This window comes from Lepisma saccharinum, chromosome 17, assembly GCF_977018435.1.
Source record: "Lepisma saccharinum chromosome 17, izLepSacc3.1, whole genome shotgun sequence".
Classification (NCBI taxonomy): domain Eukaryota; kingdom Metazoa; phylum Arthropoda; class Insecta; order Zygentoma; family Lepismatidae; genus Lepisma; species Lepisma saccharinum.
Genome location: NC_139245.1, coordinates 55857580 through 55885052, shown reverse-complemented (window position 1 = coordinate 55885052; position 27473 = coordinate 55857580). Strand labels below are relative to the sequence as shown.

At 37.9% G+C, this 27473-nt stretch overlaps 2 protein-coding genes across 2 annotated transcripts in view; one reads left to right on the top strand and one right to left on the bottom strand.

Moving 5' to 3' along the window:
• The window catches only part of LOC146001751 (protein VAC14 homolog), a 97404-nt gene extending 92313 nt beyond the window's left edge, over nucleotides 1-5091 (bottom strand). Inside the window, exon 1 of the mRNA XM_083139461.1 lies at nucleotides 4916-5091. Coding sequence (XP_082995587.1) covers nucleotides 4916-5019 — 104 coding nt within the window. The 5' untranslated portion in view covers nucleotides 5020-5091. The remainder of the gene's footprint in view (nucleotides 1-4915) is intronic.
• A 236-nt stretch (nucleotides 5092-5327) lies between these two features.
• The window catches only part of LOC146001750 (uncharacterized), a 97867-nt gene continuing 75721 nt past the window's right edge, over nucleotides 5328-27473 (top strand). Inside the window, exon 1 of the mRNA XM_083139460.1 lies at nucleotides 5328-5574. The gene's annotated coding sequence lies outside the window, so the exon portion shown is untranslated. The remainder of the gene's footprint in view (nucleotides 5575-27473) is intronic.

Here is a 27473-nt window from a genome sequence, read left to right as displayed (position 1 = left end):
ACTTTACAAAGGAGGAGGATTGATTTGATGTTTTAAGTCCACTTTATGCACAGTAAGACTAATCGGGACTGGACCTACAGCTTAAAGTGCGATCCGAACCACTATGTGCCTGAATCGGGGATCGAACCCGGGACCCCTTGATTACATGCGATGACGCTACCACTGCTAACAAAGGAGGAGAAAAAGCATCAAGTAGAGGAGGCAAAAGAGCTAGAGAGTTGAAGAAACTTGCTGCACAGAACGAGATAACAAAGAGTTTAGGCAAAAAGGGAAAGAAATGGGTTGAAATGAGTGACTCAGAATCTTCAGATGAAAATGCACTGTCATTGAAAGAAAGTGTTTTATTTGCTTTGATGTACCTAGTCTTTGGCATGGTAAGTAATTAATGTTAATATTTTAAATTTTGTTGAGCATAAAAGAGGGGGGTGTTAACAACAAATCTCATTTTCTTCAGTTCATGACCTCATAAATCTGTAAATTCAGTTGAATATAATGAAATGCCAATAGGAGGACATGTGCAGTTATTGGTATTATTAACATCTGCATATTTAGTGTCCGATGTTGAAATATAAGGGGGTGTCGAATTTTGGTACACAAACTGTCAAAATTACGGACAGGGTGTCGAACTTAGGGACATATTGTAGGATTCACTTTATGATTTTTTAATAATTATGTAACGTAACTGTTGAAATGCAAAATACTTTTTGGGTGAAAGTAGAATCTTTAAACTTTCAGGCAAAAAAAAGATTACTCGCATTTATGAAATACGAAAGCCACTACAAGCAATTAACGGCAAAAATTTTCTTTAACCTGTGGAACTTAGGGACGTTTACCTTAGTGGTTCGGATTCCACTTTAAACTGTAGATCCAGTCCCAATTAGCCTTACTGTGCACAAAGTGGACTTAAAACAATTCAATCAATCCATACACTGTAAGAACGAAGTAAATGTAAACAAAATGATTTGAACTGTGAAGTTCTGACTTGATTCCATACTTCTGACATCAGCTCATTTTTAGGAAAGGTAGTGGAAAAAACCACCCAACCAGCTTCAGCATCAGAAGCTTACACAAATGGTATTTCTTTGTCCAAAGCTCTATATTTTTACACTTTGTAACAGCTGCCTTCAGAAAAAAAAAATTCTTTCCCTTTTTGCCTAAACTCTTTGTCTTCTCGTTCTGTGCAGCAAGTTTCTTCAGCTCTCTAGCAAACATGTGCGCTTCCCATGGACAATGTATTTTCCATTGACAAGTGAATGTAAGTATCATAGACGTGGAAATTAATGTAGAAGTAAATTGGAGCCTAACCTAACTACAAAAGCATATATTGAACAAAATCTTAAGTAATCACAAAAACTCCCCAGTATGTGTTAACAGAACTAAATCAAAATCGAACTTTGTTAAAATTGCATTCGTAACATGATGAAATCGCAATGAAGCAAAAGCAAATTAGGACATCTTCCGTTTGTCAGATATGTTGTGTTGCAAAGGACACTAACAAAGAGCAGCTTTATTTTTCTTCTTCGATAATAATAGTACAAGCTGAACTATGAAAAACTTGCCTCAGAGCATTTATAAATATGTTAATCATTGGGTTTTGGATTAATAGAAAAATTGGTAACACTTCGATGCAGTCCCTACAGATTTTTACACAAGAAACTACTTACGGAAATGAGTTTCTGTAGCATTTAGAAGTTCGTGGAGTTATTTTCTTTCATCATGGATTCTATTTCACCGGGAATTCATGTATTTTTCAACAGAAATATCTTTTCGATGAACAATTGCCGTTGATTTCATTTCCTTCCACTACGTGAACCAGATGTTGCGTACGTTTGATGACGTAACCCCCTGTCAGTGTTTCCAACCACGCCGTTGTTTTGCAAGAAGATGACAATTTTAACTATGTTTGCATAACCTAACTGAACCTAACCTTGCCGTGCATGCTTTGTGGGGCTATTCATGAATTGGGGCTATCCAAGAATGGTTTGTGGGGCTACGCATGATGACAATTTTAACTATGTTTGACTAACCTAACCTAGCCTTGCCGTGCATGGTTTGTGGGGATATCCATGGATGGTTCGTGGGGAAATTCATGAATTAGGGCTATCCGTGAATGGTTTGTGGGGCTATGCATGCATAGTTTGTGGGGATTTTTCGGTTGAGAAGGTTGGAAACACTGTATACCCACTGAGGATCTACCACGCTAGTCAAGCTGTCTTGCCATATTGTGTGTTTTGCAAGCGAAAAAAGGAAGAACAATAATTACTGGTAATGTGAAAAATTGAATTTATTTTCGTGAAAAAAGCCAAATAACACCTTGAAGAATCTTTCGCAATGCACAATAGACGAGTGAGAGGTGTTGGGACTAGATCGAAGTAGTAATGAAAAATTGCAATTTTTTAAGTCTACGGTGGAAAATTCACGCAGAAATCACGCATAATTCCCAGAGCCAGTAATTCACGCATAATTCCAGGAATTCCCAGTGAGTAGCCAACCTGGGTTCACGTGGAAATTTAAATATATTGTTGTCACACACATCAACTCCTCGTCAACCTACCTTAAAATGTATAATAATAAGACTGAAAGCATCAAACCTTACTGGTAACATTTCGTTATATCGGATACACTTTTCTTCAAATTTACAGGAGAAACTACTTACGGCTGAAATCAGTTTCTGTAGCATTGTCGAAGTTCTTCGAGATATTTTCTTTCATCTTTTAATCTATTTCAGCCGGAAATCAATTCCCCTTGCTTTAATTTAAGCGAAAACATAACCACGCCGTTTTTTAACTATGTTTGCCTAACCTAACTGAACCTAACCTAACCTTCTGTGAATGGTCCGTGGGGCTATCCGGGAATGGTTTTTGGGACTATTCGTGGATTTATATGATCCCAAATGGATTTTGGGGCTATCCGTGAATTGTTTGTGGGGCTCGCACCATGACGTGCGTTCCGTAACACTTCGAGAAATGGCTTATTTTATTGTAAAAAATGTTTATAATCATGTGTAAACCTTAATGGCATCTTCAATTATGTTCCGCAATGCACGGAGCGATTTGACAAAACCGGGAATTTCTCCATTTTGTTTGAAATTGGGCATACTCACTAATTTTGGCACCCTAATCACGAATCTGCAGTTAAAATTTGGTGCTCACATGTGAAAATAGCAAAATAATGTAAATTAAGTTCTTATTTCTACACCCTCGATTTCGATTTTTTTTTTTTTTTGTGAACATTATGAAATGTTAATTTTGAAGAACATAAATGTGGAGCATGGAAAGAACTATTTACCAATTTATAGCTGACTGAAGGTCAGATGTTGCCGTTTGAAATTTTTGAGTACAAATTTCCCACAGATTCCGGGCTCCGCCCCTGGGGTAATTGACCTACCGCCCCCAACTGCTAATGCGGCCCTGCCTCCGCTCCGCTATGCTCCGGCTTTCTCTATAGAGATTGGCCGAATTCACCTGCCCCCAAATAAGCGCCAAATTTTAAGTGGAGATTCGTGATTACGAGGCCCAAATTAGGGTAAAATGTAAGTATCCCCGAAACACATTTCTTCAAATTAACAGGAGAAATTACTTACCGAATGCAGTTTCTTTAGAATTGTGGAAGTTCGGGGAAGTGTTTTCTCGCATCGTTCATTCAATTTTGCCGGAAAATCATCTATTTGTCGATATAAATGTGTGACCGATGCACGAAAGCTCTTGCATCCGTTTATTTCCAGGTGGATGTAGCCTGTGTGTGATGACATAATCCCGGTCAGTGTTTCCAAAAAAAGAGTTTTTGTAACTGAAGAAGGTACGTTTCCGCAAATGGTTTGTGGGGCTATGTGTCAATGGTTCGTGGGGATATGCAAGAATGGTGTGTGGGGCTATGCATATTTTTTTCAAAACCAATTTTTAACTATTGTAACCTATATGTGACCTTACCTAACCTAACCTTACCGGAAATGGTTCGTGGGGCTATGTATAAATGGTTTGTGGGGCTACGTACGTATTCTTGGGTGGAGTGGGGTGGAAACACTGCATGCCGACTACGGTAGTGAAACTGTGACCGCCATTTAGCATGTTACTGAAGGGAAAAAGAAACTAACAAACGTCGAAAATATAGATTATTTCCGTGAAAAAAATTAAATGGCACCTTGAAGAATCCTTAGGAATGCAGAATACGTAAGTACCAATGTAAAAAAATAGAAAATAAAGGAATTTCAGACGTTTCGGGAATACTTAACATTTAATCAAATTAGTAAGTATCACAAATTTCATACAAATTGGATAAATTCCCTGTATTGTTAAATTATACCAATACACAATTGGTAAGTACGAACCATACGAAACTCAAAATATCCGATTTTAAAGTGTCTCCGATATAACGAACTGTTACCACGTTACCTACCTAACCTACTCATGTAAGTACATATGAGTAGGATGGAAAAATCGTTCTGTATAAAATCTTATGCAGCAAGTAACCAGAAAACATATTCAGCATGCGTTTCGACATGTACAGAATTCATGTAGAAAACGTGCATGTATTATGACAATAACGGAATTACACAATTAGTAGCTGGGCCTCATGTTCTGTATATTGCATTACTAAATTACCTAACCTAAATTGCCTAGTAAATGTTCAGTTTCTAATGATATATCTTATAAATTTGCAAATTCATGCGAGTTTTCTTTAATTAGAAGGAAGATAATTCATGTTATTTACAATAAACTCTTAGATATCTGATATACATTCAGGATGATCGTGAATTAGACTTGTACGTACGAAGTAAATATATCTACCTTATTTCTACACAAATTACATAGTCTGTCACACCTATTTCTTGTGTACTATACTTAAATTAAGGCAACAACTAGGAAATACATTATTATAAGGTTGTACATGAAATTGAAAAGTAAAAGTATCGTACTTCTCTATTTCTAATGCAGCCGCTTTTCTTTTATCATACAGTTTGTCATTTAAAGCTCTCACGCAGGCCGTACTAAGAGGGGCGTAATCTCTTTCAGACATCATGCTAAGAATCAAGTACTCTTTTCAATTTTAAGATTCACAATTTTCTTCTCTTTCTGATGTCAGTCTCCTCTTTTACCATCATCTGCAAATTCTCAATCAACTGCCGATTTACTATAATGTTCAATAATGATACTGTAGACTTTCAGAAATATTGTTTAGGATGAAAAAATACCTTTGTAAACTCTGACTTTAATTTTATGTATTTCATTTTAGTTTTACAAAATAAATATATTGCTATTTTCTTTTGCAGATATTTGTGAAAGCGGAAGTCGGATACATTAGTACGATTATTTAGTAAACATGGCGAACGAACATACCATCGTTAGAATTCGGGAAGGAACACCGAAAATGTGTGAATAAGTCTAAGAGAAAGGGAGTGTGAAAGGATATATATTGTGCAATTAGCAAAGTGAAAACGCTACAAAGATGAATAGTCAATATATGGCTTCGAGAAATTAAGAAAAAAGGAAAAAATTGTGTCACGTTTTAGAAGAAAATTTGTTCAGAAATGGGCTAGGCCTCAAGCTTACGAAGAACCTTCAGACACAAAAATCGGTATATATTTTGTTTAGTTGATTATTTTCGTCTCTTATGTGTATATTGTGTATATAGCAGTGTTAGTGGATTAAAAGGATCATCTATTTGATAGTGAAGGATCACTACAATATGAAGAATCGCGTGAGGTATTGCATGTGCATTAACGTCAGTGAGGCTTAACCGAATATTCTGAAGGCAAATGTGAAGAAAAGCAAATAATAACATATTTTTGAAGTGCATAGTGAAAAAAGAATATGTTATTTTTCCAACTAAATTTCCAAATGTTGCTGCTTTTCGTATGTACTTTGGGCGATAAAAGGTTCATTCAAGTCTGGTATGAAATTAGCTTCTTTCTTGGAAATGTGCACTTGTTCTTTTTCACTTTCTTAGTGTAAATGAGAACAACTTCCGTGTAATTCCAATTGCACAGTTGAGATATTTAGCTCATACTACAAGAAAGCCGAATAATGAGTTGTTGGATTAACATGAAATTAATATAGGCCTAGATGTTACCCGGTATAAGATTGAAATGTTGACATTCTAATTTTATTGGGAGGGGAGGGAAGGGGGCTGACGTCCTGATTTTCATAGTCCACTTGCAATGGGCTTAAGTTTCGAAATTTTAATTCTGAATTAATCATTGAACACTGGTATTTTGTACACTGTTCAATTTCTATTTGCCTGTCAACACGTATTTCAGACTCTTGGTGGTTACTTACTGCATGTTTGCTTGAGAATGGTTTATCCCTTCCATATATTCCTATATGATCCTTTTCTTGTAACCAGCCTGCCAAGCTCCTTAGCAGAGTGGTGTGCAAAATATGGTACGATTCCAAAGGTTCCAGATATAAATCCCAGTCTAGACGTGGTTGTTATTCATGTTTACATCAATTTCATCATACCATCTCGCAATTAGCCAAATGTTGCAGAAAAGTGGGTAACACTTTACTATACCGGAGGCGGATTTCTTCAAATTTACAGGAGAAAGTATTTACACAAATCATTTTCTGTAGCGTTGTTGATGTTCGGGAATGTGGTTTTGATCCATTTTAATGCGAATGCATGTGGTTTTCTACGAAAATCTATGGTACTAGTTTACTATCCTTCGGACACCTTTATTTATTTTTACAGAAGAAAATACTTACCGTAATAAGTTCCTGTAGCATTGTCGAACATCGGGAAGGTGTTTTGTGTGATGTGGGAATGTTTCATAGCTGAAATTCATGTTGTTCGTTGAAAATTAATTCTCCGACGGAGAATAGCTAGCCCCACGAACCATTGGCACGTGGATAGGTTAGTTCTGTTAGGTTAGGAAACATAGTTAAAATTTGGTGTCGTGTTAGTATCAGGATCTAGAAATTGGAAATAATTGCGAACCATTGGTGCTAGCCCCACGAACCATTGGCGCGTGGTTAGGTTAGTTCTGTTAGGTTAGGAAACATAGTTCAAATTTCATCAAAACAACGTTGATACACCTTCAGGAATGTTCCGCAAAGCAGATACGTAAGTACGAATGTCAAAAATTTACGAAACGAAAAAATTAGAGGTGTCCGAAGGATAGTAAATTTTTACCAGTATGTTAGCAATGTAAAAAATTGCGAAATAAATCATTGATAGGTGTCTCCGGTATAGTAAAGTAGTACCGAAAAGTGATGTAAAAGAAAACAAATCAATCAATCTTGTCATATGCCATTTGTTTACTGCCGTGTTGCTTATGGACAGCTGCTGCCATTTATGTTGTGGGCATGAAAAGCAAAGGGGTATTTTGAATGGTCCCATTGCAGCCGTTAACCCACTGTACTCCTTTGAGAATTACGTCAATTTTTTTTCAATCAACAGATTTCAATGTTTTACTTAATATAAAAATTATTCTAACATGGAGAAAACACAAGTAACTGAGATCTTTGATCCCAAAGTATCGCCCACATAAGTAGAACAAACGAGGCCATTTACCCACTGTACTCCCTCAAGAATTACGTTGAAATTTGTATTAATCGACAGAATTTGATGTTTTACGTAACATATAGTTGGTTCCAGCATGCAGAAAACACAAATAACGTTGATATTCGATCACAATGTATGGCCCGCATAAGCAAAAACCTGCATTTTCGGAGTGCTTTCGTCACTTTTTATTATTAAAACCCTTTGTATGCACACTCAAACAGCGAAAGAACACTTCAATAATAACTATTGGTACCAAACCTAGCAATCCTAACCTAAGTACGTAAAATTATAGTTCCTGTTGTGGAATGTTGTTTTCGCTGCTTGATTCACTTCCGCCAAACCTTCGGGCTGTTCTTTATGCTAAGGTAACAGACGTACTTTACTTGACAATAACATATTTTCACAAGCTAAAATCAACTGAAAACGTTCATAAACAAAAATTTTCATATAGAATGCAAAATATTTCTCAGAGGGCCAAGTGTACCAAACAAACTTCTATTCTGGATGGCTTTCACTCCTTTTTTTTCCATACAAATTCCCAATCAGCAGGAAAGTATCACTCCTAATGTAAAAATATCAAATTAGTTTTCCAACCAAACCTAACCCTCCTAACCTAACAACCATTTCCAATATGAGCAGAAAAGATACATACTGGCGGAGATGGGACAAAGGGAAAATGCACAATACCACCCCAACTTACAAACCACAAACGTAAAGTAACAACATGTCAAATTCCATTCACATCCATTTCCCATTCTTCCGTCAAGTCAAAACTTTCAAAACCCCAGTGCCTTTCTATAAAACACTACAAAAGCAATGCATAACATATAACTCCACAGATGTAGTTCGTATCACAGGGAGATGGCAACAATGAAAATGACGTAATAAATAGTACCACCCAAAAAGTCTCATTACTCCACTATAATACATTTATGCGAGCTAAAAACAACACAAATTGTTCATTTGGAACATATTCTTCAAAAATTATGCCAAAAATTATCACTTTTATGGAGTGTTAAGGGTACCGGCCACGGCCAGCTTCATTTCAGCCCGGAATCCTGTAATTTGGCTACGCTGTCACGCCAGCTTAAAAATCAAGCTACAAAAAGCATGGCTGCGAATACCAAAATTGATGTTGACTTTTAAAGAAACAAGGGAATCTGTATAAAATGTTTTTCTTTTTCCAAATCTAGACAGAAGATTGACATTTCGATAGAAATTGAATTTTATTGTTAAATAATTGGAAATAAACAGAAAATGCAAGGCCATCATTACATATATCCAGCATGGAACGTTTGGTATGACTTAAGATGACCAGACCCCTCTCAGAGTTTCTTCATATTTGACATACTTACTAATTGATGCCTGCTAATGACGAATCTGAAGTTAAAATTTGTCGGAAACTTCTAGAAATTGCAAAATAATTGCGAACCATTGGCGCTAGCCCTACAAACCATTGATGTGTGGTTAGGTTAGTTTCGGTTAGGTTAGGCAAAAATAGTTAAAATTTGGTGTCGTGGTAGTATCAGGAATATATATATTTCCTTGTGAAACAAAAAATGGACCGATTTTACAATACCGGGAATTTCTCCATTTTGTTTGAAATTTGGCATACTCACTAAATTAGGGCTCCTAATCACGAATCTGAAGTTAAAATTTGGCGCTTACGTGTCAAACTTGCAAAATAAGAGGGTCAGTCATCGCAACCGACAATGCACAATTGCTCATTATGTATCGCAAGATTTTCCATTTCGAATACTTAAAGAACGAAATATATATATATATTCCTGATATTACTACGACCCTAAAATTTAACTATGTTTCCTAACCTAACCACGCGCCAATGGTTCGTGGGGCTAGCGCCAATGGTCCTTGGGGCTAGCCATAATTCAGGAATTTCTATACGTGAGCGCCAAATTTTAAGTGCAGATTCGTGATTAGGAGGCCCAAATTAGTAAGTATCCGAAATTTCAAACAAATTGGAGAAATTCCCTGTATTGTTAAATTATACCCAAAAAATTTCGCGAAAATAGACTGTTTCCATTCCGAAAACTAAAGCCTTATTTTTGCTTATTTTGCAATTTCTAGATGTTTGACAACTTTTAACTTCAGATTCGTGATTAGGAGGCCTCAATTAGTGAGTATGCCAAATATGAACAAAATCGGAGAGGGGTCCGGTCATCCTAAGTCGTTCCGAACTTTCCAATAATGTGTACAGTAGTTTGACCCTATTTTATTTGCTCTTTAGAAACTAAATATTTAAGTGATGGAAGATCGAACACACTGGCTCTAAAGTTTTAAAAGTAAGATGTAAAAGTAATACTGGTTGTGATATACCAGCATGGGCAAGTATTACAGAGTGTAAAATTTATCTTGTGTACATAATATTTCTGCACAGCATGTTCATTTTAGCAGTCTATGACACAATTTGCCAAAATTTTATTCAACAGACAATGCATTGTTATTATGATGTGCGTATGAACGAGTATGTTTTGTGTCCATATAGTAGAAGGCTAAAATAATGCCTTCCACGAAATTGATTATCTTAAAATAAATCTTTCCAAACAAGTGGCATTTCGGGTGTTGGTGGCTATGTATAATATACTCCCTGAGAGAGTGGATAATTGTGCATAGTTTAGAAATTAATTGTTCATTTCCGTTGTCTTTCTCTTGCGGAGATATGTTACAGTGAAGGAATTAGTTTTGTATTCTACTGTTTTTGTTAAATTAGGCCTGTTAAGTTAACCTTGCTCTTAGAGGTTATACATATTTTTTTGGTGTGGGGGGTGGGGATGTTGTAGTTTTGCCCTTGAACTTAATATGAGTAACTTTAAAGCTTAGCATGTGGTGCCTCATGCACACTACTTTTCTCAGCATAGAATTTTCTTTTTGCGTAAACATGTTTTAAATTAGTCAGCCTCTATGTCATGGTTATAGCTTTTCGAAAATGAAGTATAGGTTTCCCACTGAGGCAGAAGCGGGTCAAAGTAGAGAAATGTGAAATTTATTGCTTGAGAAAGTGGGGCTTGCACTAATGTGCATTTGTGGGTAATTTAGGGCCAAATTTCAGTCTGACTTACAAAAAAACATTTGCTGGGTGTTATGTAACGTCCAATTTTTACCATGTTTTCAGAACTGTTTATTACGAGCATTCTCATTTTAGTCCGTAACGGGCGTGATTGAACGCAAAAAGTTAGAACTTGCCATTTCTTCATTATAAAGCACATACAGTTTCTGCTGGAAAAATAAGCTGGACATTGGTCAATTGAGTAGAGTTACTAGCCCTCTTACTGTGGGTTTACTCGTTGTCGGTTACTCAGTAGAAAAGGAATGCATATGAAAGTGATCTAGGCTTTGAGATGTTAATTAGTGAGTTTGTCACGTATAATTTGAAAATGATTAAGTTGGCCAATTGAGTACAAGGAATACGTTAAGAGTGAGTGGAGTGGGATAGCAGGTTGAGAAGCGTTGGATTATTTTAGAAGAAAGTTTCATTCATTTGTTGTGAACTGCAGGAGCAGGAACACGTATAAAGTATGGCAACAAAGTGTGTTCCACGTGAATAAAAAAGAGAAAAATCTGACCAAACAAAAATGATCTGAGGCACAAATATTAGAGTATGGGAGTCATAAGACTCCAAATTTTATTACCTTAGTGCGAGCACGGAGAAAGGTGCTCACCTACCACAAGCAATGGAAAGAAAATACTTTGCTTCTGATTATGCATAGTTCTTTGCAGACACCGAAGATAATCATTTTCGGAATTCTTAATGCTTTATGCATTAAATTAGGACTTATCTTTTTGTCATAAATAAAAAAGACAATGTCAAATAATATTGTATATATTCTTAGAGAGCCCCTTCCTCTGGAAAATTGTGCATTTTTATAATTATTGAATGATCTGCAAAAAAATCATGAAGGCAAACATTGCATTTGATGAAGTTATTGTCGTTTCAAACTAGAGATGGAGCAAGTTCTGGCTTTCAAATTCTGGTTGTGACTCATTTCAACAATATCCATGTCTTACTGAAAGTGCCGAAAGTGCCACTGGATCATTCTGCAACCCAAAGCTATTTGGAGTGGCTCTGAAACAGCACCATATTTCCACGTTTCTCATTACTTTTCAGTAGTACTTCCACTTAGTCTTGTGAAGTTGAACAATATGTTTGTTTCCTGTTCCCTGAGATAGTCCTGTGTTACTGCTTGCCTGTATTATCCTTAATGTGACACAAACTTTGCATGTTGTTTTCCAGTTTAAAGTGCAAAACATAAATTTTGAAGATCGAATGTGCCATTCAGCATTTCCTCATTAAACATGTAATTTATGAAGTTGAATTTTGTGTCTCTAGAATACACTATGTTTAAGTATTGTTTTTATCATATTATGTTTTTTTTCCCAATTAGAAAGGTACCATCTCGTTGCAAGGAAAATATTTTTTTTTTCCTTCATCTGAAATGGCATTCCAGAATTAAATATTTTATTCATGTCACTGTCTTTTTGGATTTGAAACTGAACTGTGGCATTTTGGTTCACTGAATCCATATCCTGTTGTGCCAAACATGCCATAGAAGCTGATGTGTACATTCTTTGAATATAATGCTGTCTTTTTACACATGGAAATTGCATAGTTGAAAGGGATGGGATTAGGATTCTTTTATTTGATTCTCGTGCTGGTTTGGGGCAATCCCTATGCCACATCAGATGCTCACTATTGCAATTTACACACTTCAGACCAGGCAAACAATTAGCCATCCCATGCTCTACACAGAAGCTACTGTCTGCATAAAAATATTGAGCCCTGGTCAATCAGATAACAGGTGTTACATGTTGAAAGGCTTCAGCAATACATGTTCGAAGACATCACCTTTGACTTGTACACTCCTATTCAGATAATGTGGCACATTTTTCAACTGTTTAACCCCATAAAAAGTACCGTTTTATGTGAACAGGAGTATTTGATAAACCTTTGTATCACGGAGTATCGCCTGCCTGTATTCCCATTGAATCTGACACCTTTTCAAGCGCTCGCTTTTCAAACTTGACACAAAGTACAAAAGAAAATCATAGCTTGAGAACTAGTAATTGTCGTAGAAAGATGAAATTGGTTTTGTTTTCCTTCTTAAAGACAGGGCTTTTAGCGGAGGTAAAATTTATACATTGTGCCTCCCAATAATTAGTGTTAAAGAATAAAGAAGAACATTGAATTAGAAAAATATATTGACCCCAGTGCTTCCCATCCACCCCCAATAGATCAAAGTGTATTAAAAACTGTAGTATGTAGTGGCGGTACATTCCTATAACTATGCAAAGTTTCATTAAAATCAAACTGATAATTCTTGAGTAAAAAAAATAATTATATATAAAGTGCCAGCTTTGGGACAATGTCCAGAATTTTGCTTCCAGCGTCAGCCCTATGGATGATGAATAGACCAAATTTGGAGAGTTGGAGATGTATCTGTAAAAGAAAAAAAGATACATCTCCAACCCTGCTTTGGCCAGTCAGCATACAAACGAGGATCAGTGTAGCACATGCACTGGGAGAACTGTATGTCCACAAGCATTCATGGTCTGACAGTGCACGTAAGCGGCACTGAAGGAGCATTACATTTTTGGGGTTGATTCCCAACAGTATGAATCCTTTGACAAGGTGGAGCCTGGGCCACCGCAAATTAATCCTCCCTGGCAACCTACATAGAAAAACAGTCTTGACGTGACCACCAGACAAAGTGGAGCCTGGGCCACTCATAACTTCATGTACAAGAGGTCCTTGTAACCGACAGACGAGGTGGAGCTGTTTCCACCGAGAATAATCCTACAAGGCAACAATTTATTCTCTATATAGACATCATCCCCAAACACATCATGTGTCCAGGGATTGCAATGTGATTTAGTAGATCACACACTACCCTGAAGACGAAGGCAGAATCAGCCTCCAAAAAGTTGGTAATTTAAAAAATAACACAATGGTTAAAAGTCCAAAACTAAGAATGAATCACCACTGATCAGCTAGAAAGAAGCATTCCCTTTTAATAGTAGTAACAATGAGATATTGTTTTGTAATTCGAGTATGTAATACCTTCATATGTATACTAAAGATAAAAAAAGAGTGTAGTTTTCAGGAAATAGCACCTTAATTTAATTGCTGCTGGTTGATATATCGACCATCTGTCCTCAACCAAAATACAGGTTGACCATCCGGATGCTAAAGTTTAACCTTTTGTGTCCCAAGCGTCTCGATCGAGATACCCAAATGTAACCCTCACGGTCCCAAGCATCTCGATCGAGACGCTGTGTCAAGGTCGTAGTTTTTATGTTATAACTTACCTATTTTTGGCTAGAATTTCGATTTTTTTTATATATATTGTTCCTAACACATGTATTTAACAGAAATGTTTTTTTGCATTTTTTTTTTTGTCTTCATGAAAATGGAGGGGGAAAGGGAATTCTCTTTTGCGTCTCTTTTCAAGGTCAAATTTTTGCCGGCAAAGTAAGACCGGCTTTGTTGTTCTAAAGCAATGCTTTTGACTCCCTCCTGTTAACTGCATTCGAAGGAAGCTTGTTTATCAGTATCCGATGTCAAAATGAAAGTTTTCCGTGAGAGCGCAAGCAGGGGGAGGGGGAAGACTGGTTGTTGAATCTGCGTTGTGAGAATGGAATTTCAAAGCACGCTGAAGGAAACCTTTGTTTTTTTTAGCACAAGTGTCCACTAGTTGCAACAGGGGTTACCCTGCATTGTCTAAAAATAGAATTTCAAGCAGTTGCAAGAATTGGCGCTCATTTTTCACTGCGTTCTAGCTTTTCGTCCGTGAATGTTGTGCGTAGGTGTCATTTTGTGCCCAAGTGCAAGGACATTTTTTGGGTGCAGTGACAATTTTTTAAAATAATTTTTGTGGGTTTTCTCCCTTCCCCCTCCATATATACACCAAATTTGCATAAATTTTGCATTTTGACATTTGGGGGGGGGAAACACCATTTTTTTAATAGAAGTATTTTTGAGGGGATTTCCCCCCTTTCCCCCTCCATTTGTACGCCGAATGTGCATAAATTATATATCGTCTGAATCTGTGATTCATTCTGTGTACAACGGTATATCTTTCATATCTCAAGGGCATTTAGTTTCTGAGCTATAGTCATTTCAATGTAACTGCATTTTGAAACTTGAATCAGTGGCGTGCCGACCATTCCTTTTGGGGGTACAACTCAAGTTACATTGGTCATATGATAATAATGCAAATATTTTTGCGTTCCTTACAAGTCAGCGATAATTTCTATGTGCATTTTGAACTTTTCATATCCTTTTTTTCGGGGGGTGGGGGGAGAAACCCCATTTTTTAAAAAAAGAAGTATTTTAGGGGATTTCCCCCCTTTCCCCCTCCATATATACGCCGAATGTGCATAAATTATATATCTTCTGAATCTGTGATTCATTCTGCATACAACGGTATATCGTTCATATCTCCAGGGCAAATAGTCTCTGAGCTAAAGTCATTTCAAGGTATCGCTGCATTTTGAAGCTTGAATCAGTGGCGTGCTGACCATTCCTTTTGGGGGTACAACTCAAGTTACATTGGTCATATGATAATAATGCAAATATTTTTGTGTTCCTTACATGTCAGCGATCATTTCCATGTGCATGTCAACACTGTCATGTACTTTTTCTTTAGGGGAGGTTGGGGAATCAAATTTTTTTTTCCGAAATTTTGGAATTTTGAGAGTTAGCACCCTCCTCCCCGCCACATATACGCCGAATTTGCATAAATTTCATATAGTCTGAATCTCTGGTTCATTCCGCGTACAACGGCCTGGTTCATTCCGCGTACAACGGCATATCACTCATCTCTCTAGGGCAATTAGTCTCCGATCTACACTCATTTAATTGAAACTGCATTTTGCTCAAAATCGGCTCGGGACAGAGAGGCTTACATGTGAAAAAGGCCTTGGGTCTCAAAAGGTTAAGTCCCAAAGAAATCACATGGGGTAATATCAGTGGATGGGTTGGCCACTCAATTTAACCACTGCTTCCAATCTAATGTCCCGGGAAATGTATTTTTAAACAAACTCTAACCTGGGGAGAACAGTAGGTGGGAGGGATGCAGCATTATGTTTGTAAATTATGTTCGAACATTCTGGATTCAAGGAATTAGAAATTGTTATTAAATGCGTAGATATGTCATTCCCGCAACAGTTGCTTTTACAAAGAAGTATGGTTCACTTATCTATCATTATGTCAGATGCAAATCTTCGGATATCTCTCTCCTCTACATGGATGACGTGGGATTTTTTTTGTTCCCCAGATTCTACAGTTATGCTGGAGACATGAAAAGTTGTCTCAATGCTAAAACAGATTCTTGAAAGAAATTGTGGGCTTTCCTCAATGCAAGTCAATTTATATGGAAAAAGACTGATATGTTTCTGAAGAATGTTGTGCTCTGTTGATGGAGGCATTTTGAGTTCACAACTAGCAATTTGGATAAACTTATTGCAAAGGCTTGTTGCACCTGTTCATCTTTCACCCGAAAAGGAACACCTGCTACTGCTTTTGCATCTTAAAACACTTCCTGCCCAATTAAACATGTTAACCCGCTGATCAGTCGTCTTTTCAGTGGCTGGCTGTTGTACACTATCCTGAAATTTTGCTTCACTGGAGTTAGAGATTTTATCCCTGCAAATCACAACACATATGCTGGTTTTCCCTGTGGAGATACTATTTCTGTTTACAATACAACTAGTGCCACCACTCGCCAGAGTTTTGCACTAACACAGTGTTGCCAGTCCACAAGGAATCTTCCACACTTGTACTGCTCACATTTCCAGATAACGGCTGGGAAACAATGAATCAACAATCTTTTGAATTGTCTTCAAATGACATTGGACATTTTTGTGTCACAAGGCATCGAACGTTGCTAGCGGGACAAACCATATGAGTTTCATATACACAGCATGTTGCCAAAACAGGAGAGAGAGAGAGAGACAGACGAGCTTTAAGATACCATATAAGTCGGAGAACCTTGGTTCTCACCTTTCACTTTCCATTTATATATACATTATGAGCATGAGCGATGGCAAAATAAATTTGTATTCTTGTAATTAATATGTATTTTATACTTGATATTTTGAGCTATATTAAATGTGCTTGCCTCCTCCCCTCCCCCCCAGGAAATTTCCCCAACTCTGCAGCCACTTTTTTTTTGTGCCATTATCGGATATAAGTTGTACAAAAGTGCACAAAGCATTAACAAATAGTACACAAAACATGCAAATACTACAAACATGCTAATAAAAACAACTGGCATAAACAGACATACATTTGACGACAATGTCACGGGAGAGAAAGATGTTGCCCCTACAGCTTTTATTTCACAACTGACACCCATTGAGGCACACACCCGTGAAGATGATTGGTGGACAAAATGAGCTGTATAAGTCAGCCACCACCAGATGAGCCTGTGATCAGTTTACCAAGGTCGAGGGGGTAAGTTATTGTAACTATTTTTTTTCGCGAGAATGCAGGACCAGCATGAAAATTTGAAATATCCGTCACCCCATGTCAAATCAACCGATAAAAATTATTTTTGAACCTTTTGGATTCAGATTTTTTGTTTATGCATGTACCTATCAAGAGGACAAAAACTGCCAAATTTCCACCCATACACTCTCCCCTGACTTAAAAAATTGTCTCCATCAGCGTCGGCTCGAGGGGGAGAGCAACCGTGCCATGGCACTACCCTCAGAAGAAATGCATACATAGCCCAAGTATTGTAAAATTAATACATTGATAGTTTGCAGACAAGGAGATTCGAATCTTGCAATCGGTCAAGCTGACGTGACGACCGCCCCAACCACAGACTAGATATGAACAGTCCCAACCACCTCACTGCATCGCCAGCTGTTTCGTACCCTCGGCGAGGCAGCGTTCCGTGCCACTCAGAGCTGGCCTAACCAAGTTCAAACACGTGAGAAGTCTCAGCAAGTAACATTTCCACCATGAGCCGGGAAGAAGGTGGCGGGGTGTGGTGTTAGCCCATAAGACACCACCCGTGCCCTTTTCGCTTTGGCACAGCGAGGGAACTTTCGCAGTGTTGACACAGTTGCCATCTTCAGAGATAAGTCGCTAAATACGACTGATTTGTAAGACCCGTTGGGGAAGTAATTCTTGAAAAAGGTACTATCTACTTTTCTGCCAACTTTTGGAGAAACGAACCTAGTATTTTTCCAAAGTTAAATGAACATTTTGATAATAGATAGATGCGCCTAGAGGGCCATCCAGACTTTTTAAAAATATAAAGGTAAAAAATCCTATGGTGATGGGAGTTTTCTTTGGCATTTCGACAATTTCTTTTTACATCAAATGTCTAGAATATTTTCAACATCCAGTTGGAATACGTGTGCATGGGGGAGGAGAAGGTGAGAAGATTTGTTTTCCCTTCCTCTTGTAATTGTGTTTTTAGTGAAGTGTCCTGTAGTGTATAAAGATAGGTTAGTGAGTGAAGATGAATCGTATTAGTGTGTTATTACTTAAACCCACACTGTTTTCCACGTTACCAAACGAGGATAAACATCTTGGCCAATGGGGCAACCTCAAGGAGGGAGCGGGGGCATTGCGGAGGTTGTTTTTTGTTTTTTGTTTTCGATTTCTTGGTCACGTTTTCACTACCCATCATACTTTCCGCTGGCCGCCACTGGTCTCCATACTGAATCTTCATTCTGCTGGAGATTTCAGAAGGTTTCACATCTCTGACCACAAAAAAACTAATAACACTTCGGTGCAAGTCAACTGGGTAGCTGCCATGTTGTATGAGCTATTGCGCAGGTGCATACCTCTCGATCATCACAACACCTTTATGGCATGCTGCTAAGGAACCTTTTTGAGTGCAGAAACACAAATTTTAGTTGTGCATAAATCTCCATGAAGTTTGGAATAAAATTCCTGTTATTTAATGACTTCCCCATGTACAATATTCAATTTGCTTACCTGATATTAAAAGTGATAAATTTAGGTATTTTTATGTTATTTGTAGCCCAAAAATTATAAAATAGACTAATATGAAGACTTCAACATCAACCACTTAGCATATAGTTGTGGGTTTAACATGGAAGTCGTCGAAGAAATTTAGCAAATTTTGCACACATTAAAATACGAAAAGAATAATTTCCATAGGAACCCATTGCCGTCCCATTATGAAATTTTGCACATGAATAGTCAATTGATATCTTCACAACATTTTTTTTTAAAAAAATGGTGTTTTTGAGATTTTCAAAAAAAAAACTTTTTTCAAGTTTTTTAAGAATTAAAAAATTCAAAAACCACAGTCATGTTGCATGTTGGGATTTTTGCTTTTTTTGAAAGTCAATAACTCAAAAACCAAGAGCCGAAGAAATCTGAAATTTGGCAGTTTTCGTCAACTTCACTGGTACTACCACTGCACCAAAAATTATCAATTTCTGAGATGTCTAGGTTCAGACCGTGGTTGATTTGGCATGGAATGATCCATATACAAATCAAAGAGGACACTGTATGGAACTAAACATAGCAGGTCATGTGTACCAGGGATTGGTAGGGAAGTGAAAAGAAAAATCATAAACAACAGTATTGTTCTACGTGCATGTATTAGTCAGAAGGCTACACTGGCAGGATAAAAACAAACGCAGTGCACACAAAGCACCCTATGAATCTTCAAAGTATTGTCCCAGAGCATCCACAACATGCTGCCAATGATGCAGGAGGCATTGCACACCATCTGCCTTATCAGATTCTGTAGTACCTCTCATCCCTAGTGGTCCAGTAGCTCCCTTACACGTGCTGTATTGTGTGGTGTTGCGTTGTTGTGAAGAACTATGGCATTGCCCAGGAGATCAGGATGTTTGACCCTAATGGCACGATGTAAATGTTTTTGCAAGAAGTAGCCTCCTATACCACTGTCACTTTTGTGCCATGTGGAACAATGTGATACACAATCACTCCCCTAATGTCATAAGCGACAATCACAATCAATTTGACAGGGAGGGGGGTGGTGTTGGTGGAACATAATAGTTGCCATGGTTTATGCTCCACCCCACATATTTTTCCCATGACAGACATTTCCTGTGCACTGCCATTTTATTTTTTTCCCCTCCCAAGTTTGAAACGTTTTCTTGTAATATCATTATTAACGAGGAATTCAGTGGATGTATTATACGTATATACTAATAATAACTGAATAATGCTCAGCGGTGAACGATGAGACTTGCTGAAGTACACAGACTCCTCTCAGGTACAGGAGTAGTGTTAGGCAACAACAATATTTCACAAGCACAGAGGAATAAAACCACATTACTGCCATAGATAAAATGAAACGTTTTATTCTTTATTTATTACAATTATAAAGCAAATATACTTTGAACGAATTTGAGGATTTCGCCTTATCGTTATCTTGGCTCAACTATAACACACAACCTGAATGCGTGGTTATCGGCATACCTATGGTTTCATAGGTCTAGCTTATGCCCCGAACTACCACACCAAGAGGTATGTAATGATAACTGAGCCAATGTTTGTTCGTAGCCCTTTCTTCCAAATTAGTCTTTAGGCTCACTTTATTTGCTAAAGTAGAATGGTCGTAGTATTGTACATAGCATCAATGCATGGCTATCGGCATACCTATGATCGCATAGGTCTAGCTTGCACCCCGAACTACCACACCAAGATGTATGCACGATCTGTGGCGAATGTTTCTTTCTTATGCAAAATCCTCGCTTTTATACTATTTCAAGATCACAGATCAAATACAGATGAATCACTTGCTAATTACAAAAAGATGCTAGAAACAAAACTGACATCTACACAAGTTTAGATTCCAAATTCACACAATGCATTTTCTCAAATATAAAGCCGACCCCCTGTCGCGAAGTGGTTAGCACATCACGCTACAATGCCAGGGGTCCCAGGTTCAAATCCCAGCCTGAGCATGGATGTTCGTGAGTGTCCATTCATCAATTTCATCATATCATCTCCATCTTCGCAAATTAACCAAAAGTGGCACAAAAAGCAAAGCAAAATAAAGCAAATCAATAAACATTAATTCTCGAATATAAAGATACTTTGAATTACTCATAATAGATCATATTATTATTATTATTATTGTTGTTTATTATTATTAAAGTAGGGTTACAATTAAGCTTTCAATTTTCTTTACAATGATTCTGTAACTACAAAAACAGCTTTTTGCCCTACACATGAATTAATATACAGTTATGCTATTTGTTTATAAGTATACAGAGGCCTGCACAAGACCTGGAGCAGACCCGTTCGTGAGACATCGCTCCTGAAATGCCATGCAACCTGCGCAACATCCTCGCTTGAGCAGCTTGTATGCCCACCTGTCCAGATAGTTCCTGGCAGGCATTGTAGACCCGCCGGGTACCCGCAGTCTTACGATACCTAGTAGGTCTCAGTTCGTTCTTTCCATCAACTGCAGACCCCTCCCTCTGCATGACGTAGTTGCTTCGAGTAGAAACTGCACCGGGCCCACACCGTTCTGCAGTGTTGCCAACTTCAATAGATTTTCACTACTTAAAAAAGGGAACTCAAAGCTTCGTAAGCCACATCACCAATGAAATGAGATTTACGAATGTTGCTCCCTCCCCCACACACACACATTGAAATAGGTTTTCCGTGGCACAGGATCCATAAGTATATGTCGTAAATAACCAACATACGTATATATAGTGATATAGGGCAGGACTGAAACATGTCACGTTCGACGCTGAGGTCGCGAGTCAAACAACACACTGTTCTACTGCGAACACCAGGGCCGTAGCCAGCCAGGGGCATTGCCGTTACCCTCGTTTGGGGGGGGGGCAAGTACTTGGATAAACGTAACAACAACAACAATCACAATAATAGTAATAAAGTAGCATGAAAGGCATTATTATTCTCATAAATCACGGAAAAAGGGGGTAGAAGTCGGTTCTCACGCATTTGTGTTGAAACAGAGGATTAGAAATATTTTTTTTCAACACGTCAATTTCACATTAGCTAATAATGGAAAACAAGCACACAAACTATTTTTGAAAGAAAGAAAGTGCATGATAAATGCATTCCGAATGTACATGCATATGGCATGTAAAATTTCCATCTACAATATTTTCTTTTCACATGGAGCGACGTATTACATAATTAATTCATCCAACTCGTAACAAACCAACATTAATAGCAAATAATATCACGGGCCGCCATAGCATTCTCTGTTTTAAAACTTTTCTCACTTAGATCGTTCGGTGCTCAGGGCCGACTCCCGCTACCCCTTTGCTACGGCATTGAACTTGATGAGACTTGTACTTTAATGTTTGACCCCTACCCTGACCCTTCCGCTAGACAATTTTCGTCCAAGCAATGCACCCTGCCCCCTCTGGTTGCGCCACTGCGTGCCTGGTTAAGGCACCATGCAATGAAAAACAATTAGTTTTCAGTGAGGAGATTTTTGTTTGCTCGATCATTCATTTAGATAAATGAAGCTGTAATATTGCGTGCATTTCCTGGCAATAAGATAAAAACTGCTTACGCTGAACTGAAATCGCTAAATTCTCCTTGGAGAAGAAGCTCCTCCTAGGACTTCGTAGGATTTAGTAGCTACGTAAGTAGGCAACACTGGCTGCAGCCGTCCACGTGGTGATGAAACACCTGGAGGTTTTGCAGGTGCCCGGGTCTTGTTGAATGCCCAGGTACCTTGTAAGCGCAGAGCGCCTTGAAGACCAAGAACCCGGGTAGAGACGCAAGTCGACTCATTGCCGTGGGCAGGCGAGCAGGTAAACCTGTTATCGCGTGCAAGCGGGCAGTGGGTAGGTAAAAGGCAGACTATGCTGGCCTCTATAAGTATACATAAAATGGAAGATTATAAATTTATATAATTGAAAAATATAAGAAATAGAATAAAATAAACATTTTTGCAGCTACGTTATATGAAGGAGGCAATGAGGTAGATGAGGCATAGATGTCAGTATTTAAAGATTATTGTCCTAATCTGTCGTTTAAATTTGGCCAAATTTCTCTCCTTTTTGCAATTTACAGGTAGTTGGTTCCAAGCTTTACTTGCCAGGGATGACAGGGATTTTGATCCGTATCTTGCCTTGTTACATTTTGGTACTCGGATACGGTTGGTGTTATTGGATATCAGATTGGGATAATGTATATTACTAGATATCATTACTTTGTCTTTTAATAAATGGTGGTGCGTGTTAATTGCCTGCTGAATTTTTATTAGAAATGCATATTTTCGCCTGGATTCCAGCATGGGTAATTGGAGCTCTTTTCTGCTTTTCACGTGAGGTCGTGTGTACCGTATTTATTATGCTATGAATTGCCCAATTTTGCATTTTCTCTAGTTTCGTGGTGTTATTTCTATTAATCCCATAAAGTACAGAGGAACAGTATTCAAGTAACGGCCTAATAAATGCTTTGTAGAACGCTAATTTGTGGGCAAGGTGTACATATTTTCAGACAAATTGAAACTGCTTGATTCTAGGTGCTGCACGTGCACACATTTTTTTCACATGTTGTGAAAAGGATAAATTCTTATCTAGGTGCACACCGAGATATTTTAGATATTCACGTGGTTTTATATTGGAATTACCTATTTTAATGTTGTCAATTAGCGTATTGTTGTTATTTTCACTGGATAGTGTTAATACTTGCATCTGACTCGTTTACTTTCAACATGTTACATTGAGACCATTCAAGAACTTTGGGCATGTTTTTCTCAATATTTGCAATTACTTTTTCTAATTTGCTTGATGCGCAGTACAGGAGACAGCCATCTGCGTACAAATATAATTCAAACCCAAATTTCCTGTCTGTGATGTCATACACAACCTAGAATAGATCCCTGTGGTACACCGAGAGATACATTTAAACTGTTTGAAATAGAGATGCCTAGTTTTGTGTCTATACTCCTATTCCATAAATAACTTTCAATCCAGTTGCATGCAGCGGCAGAGGAATTGAATTGCTGATGTAATTTCTGTTTTTAATAAATTTGGTTGAACGCTGTCGAATCCTTTACTGATGTCTAGAGAAATAATGCCTATGTATTGCTTTCCTTTATGCTCTAATATATTTTGCCAGTTATGTAACAATTCATGCAGGAGTAATTCTGTCGAGCGATTTTTTCATACTAGCAAACTGTCTGTCTGCCAGTAGATTGTTAGAATGTAAGTATTGTTCTAATTGCTTGCCTTATTACTTTTTCAAGAATCCTGCTTAATAAGGAAGTTATTGATATTGGGTGATAAATATTTACTTGCGTTGGGGACCCCCTTTAAATATAGGTGTGACCCTTGCATGTTTCCAAGTATTAGGAAAGATTCAGCTTTTTAAGGATGAATTAATCATATCTGTGAGAGGTTCGACAATCCATGGGGCGAGTAGATATAGTATGCGATTACTTATTTCATCGAACTCTGGACCTTTTCTGAGGTTAAGTTTTTGAAGAATTTTCATAACGTCATCACGTGAGACAGGCTTAAAACTGAAGCCGGTTTCTTGATAATTAGCGTAGTTTTCATTTTGTTTGTGACTTTCATTTTTCTTCGTCCTTAAATCGTTAGTGAATGTGTTGGATATTGACTTACCGACGTTAGCAAAGTGTTCATTGAGGATGTTCGACATCCTCGCATCTTCCATAATTGCTTCCTTGTTATGTTCAATAGATGCGATGGATTGGCTTTTGTTATAATTTCCAGTTAAGAACCACAAAACCTTGAATTTGTTATTGCCTGAATAATTATCGGAATAGATCTGCGTAAGGATATAATTTCTTTTCGCATCTTTTACTGTTTTTGTTACGTAGTTCCTTAAGATCTTATATTGTTCCCACATGTAATTATTATTATTTGAACTACGGGCACACTTAAACATCTGGTTCTTGAGTGATATCAATCTAAGAAGACCGCCAGTGACAAAGGGACACTTGTTGCCCCTAACACAAAAGTTTTTTATTGGCACATAGACATCAAGAGCTTATTAATGACTGCAAATATGTTACCTTATTGTTTATATCGGGCATCGTTGTTGTTTTGTGAAAGGGTAGATACGAACAATGTTCAACGAACTGTTGTTCAGGGAATTGTGTAAATGAATGCCTTGTTACAAGTATTCTGGGAGATCTTTTTGGCCTTAGGTTAATTAAGGTGTATATCAGAAAATGATCGCTTAAATCATGCATTACTATGGCAAATTTATCATGCAATTCTTTCTTGTTGGTAAAAATGTGGTCTATGAGACTTCCACACATATCGGTCATGCGTGTCGACAGGCGAATGAGCTGCTTGTACCCCGCTGATTCCATCGTATCGAAAAATGCATTGTCCGCTGCAGTTGGTTTCATGAAGTCATGATTTGTATCCCCAACGAGAACCGAAGCGTGGCAAGCCGTAAATGATTGCAAAGTGTTTTCTAGTTTTTCATTAAAAGTGATGGATGCCTATATACGCATCCTAGAATTAAAGGTTTGTTGTTCCGTTTGAGGTTTAAAGACAATCCTTCAATATCTACATCCGACACAGAATATATAAGTTCCGATATTACAGCTGTTTTTACATAAACAATAATACCTCCCCCTTGCTTAGGATAGTCTTGATCAAGTCTATACATTTTGAACCCTTCAATTTCAATGTGTCTGTCTGGAATGGAATCATCTAGCCAAGTCTCGGTGATTGCAACACACGTGTAGTTTGTTATATGTGAAGCTGCAATTTCATCTATTTTGTTCTTTAGGCGGTTAATATTGATGTGGCCCACCATGATATTTTCTGCGATTTCAGGGAAAGCAAGGTCTACGTGCGGATACAAGTTAGCAAGGAATCATTAAACAAAAAAACAAACATTAAGCAAGAGATATACATTACAAACAAGGTGCAATAACACTAAAATTACATGTTCTTTCACAAAAGAATATATCAGTGACATACAACCTCTGACAATAAAGTTCGGTGAATGATCGTGAATATCGGAAGTTGACTAATTCTTAATGAAACCTACCTTACTGTCCTTCGAAGTAGTCCCCTCCCATGGGTATGCACCGTTGAGAATGGCTGTACATGTCCTGGAAACTTTTAGAAAAGTCTTCTTTCGGGATGGTGTTCAAGACCCTCGTCATGTTCCTTTGGATGTCCGGAATATTCTCAAATCTCTGACCTTTCAAAGCGATTTTGAGGCTTGGGAAGAGAAACAAATCTGGAGATTCAGATCCAAATTTCTTGCAATGCATTACTACAGAGGATGAGAGCTGGTGTGTGAGGTACGACCCTGAAACGAAACAAAACGCCAAAGCATGGAATGGCGTTATCCTGCACCACCCCGTCGAAAGAAGGCCAAGGCGGAAAAATTGTTGTTCCCTCCGGCAGGAATTCCTTGTGCATCATGCCATCACTGTCAAAGAAAGTGATAAGCATCGTCTTGATGCGTGATTTTTACGCCTTTACGTTACCCCCACACCCCCTATACGCCTTCATGGCGTGGTGCTATGCACAGGGGAGCACTTTACTTTACTTTTTTTTTTTTTTTTTTTTTTTTTGCATGTGATTTCATCCAAATGTTTTGAGTAAAATATGTTTTTGAATAAATTAAAGAAATATGTACATTTTTTACACAGACAGTTTTTGAGTGAATGAATGAATTAAAATTTTTGGATGTGGCACTACATGTGTCCATTAGGATGGGAAGCCACTTTACAAAATGGTGGCTATGTATTCAATGTGTAGTTGAATATCAGTGACCATATTCATGTTCATTTGACATAATACATTTGACAACTTCATCAATTTTCAAAAAAGTTCACAATGAATTTCCCATGTAAAGCTGAAGAAATTGCACTAACTTCTTTTTTTTAGGAAATTTTACACACTACCAATTTGGTGTGTGTATTTTTACATTTTTACTTCACATACAGTGTGTTTTAAAAGCCCTGCAGGATTTTAGAAACCTAGAACTTTTAAAAGTAATAGGTTTATTACAAGAAAATATTGTTTGTTAAACAGGGGAAACTTTATAATTAATATTTGATGTGGTTTGGTTTATCGCCAGATGTCCAGCTGGGCACCATTCACGTTCAAACACCTTTACAATCGTCGTTTGTATCCGAGAGTTGCGTTCTGACGGTGTTTGTCCGAAATGTTGAGATCTGCTGGTTTCTGTGCATATACCTGGGTATTGACATGTCCCCACAGCCAGTAATCGCAAAGCGTAAGGTCTGGTGACCTTGCAGGCCAATGGGTGGGTCCTCTGCAGCCAATCCATCTCTCCCAAAATTAAACCATCAAGAAACTCGTGAACTTCAAGGGCATAGAGTGAGAGAGAGAGAGAGAGAGAGAGAGAGAGAGAGAGAGAGAGAGAGAGAGAGAGAGAGAAGGGGAGAGAGACACTATTTTCTTGAAAGTGGACCTCATTGATGATGTCTAACCTCTCAAGTTCCAGTACAAGGAATGTCTGTAACATGTTCAGGGTTCAGGTAGCTGCCGTCATTCAGTGCATCCTCCCCGAAGAAGAAGGGACCAATGAGGTGGTCCATGGAAACTGCTCACCACAGATTGACCTTGGGGTTATCCCACGTATGTCGAACTCATGGATTCTCAACCCCGCAAGTTCGGTAATTGTGTCTATTCACTTTTCCCGAAACATGCAATGTGGCCTCATCAGATAAAATAATGAGAGACTGAAGGACATCACCACCATCACTATTTAATCAGGTTAACATTAATTCACAAAATTCCTCTTTTGTGTCACAGTCCTCTTCTTTCAGATCGTACACAAACCTCAACTTGTAGGGCTTTCACTGTGTAACTTAGACCTTGCCACTCCCACTTCCAAGGATCTTCGTTTAAGAGATTTAATTGGACTCCGTTGCACACTCTCAATGCATTCACCACATCGTCACTTGTTCTTGACCTCCCACTACATGGCAAATATGCTATGCTTCCTGTAGCCTTAAACTTTTCGTATC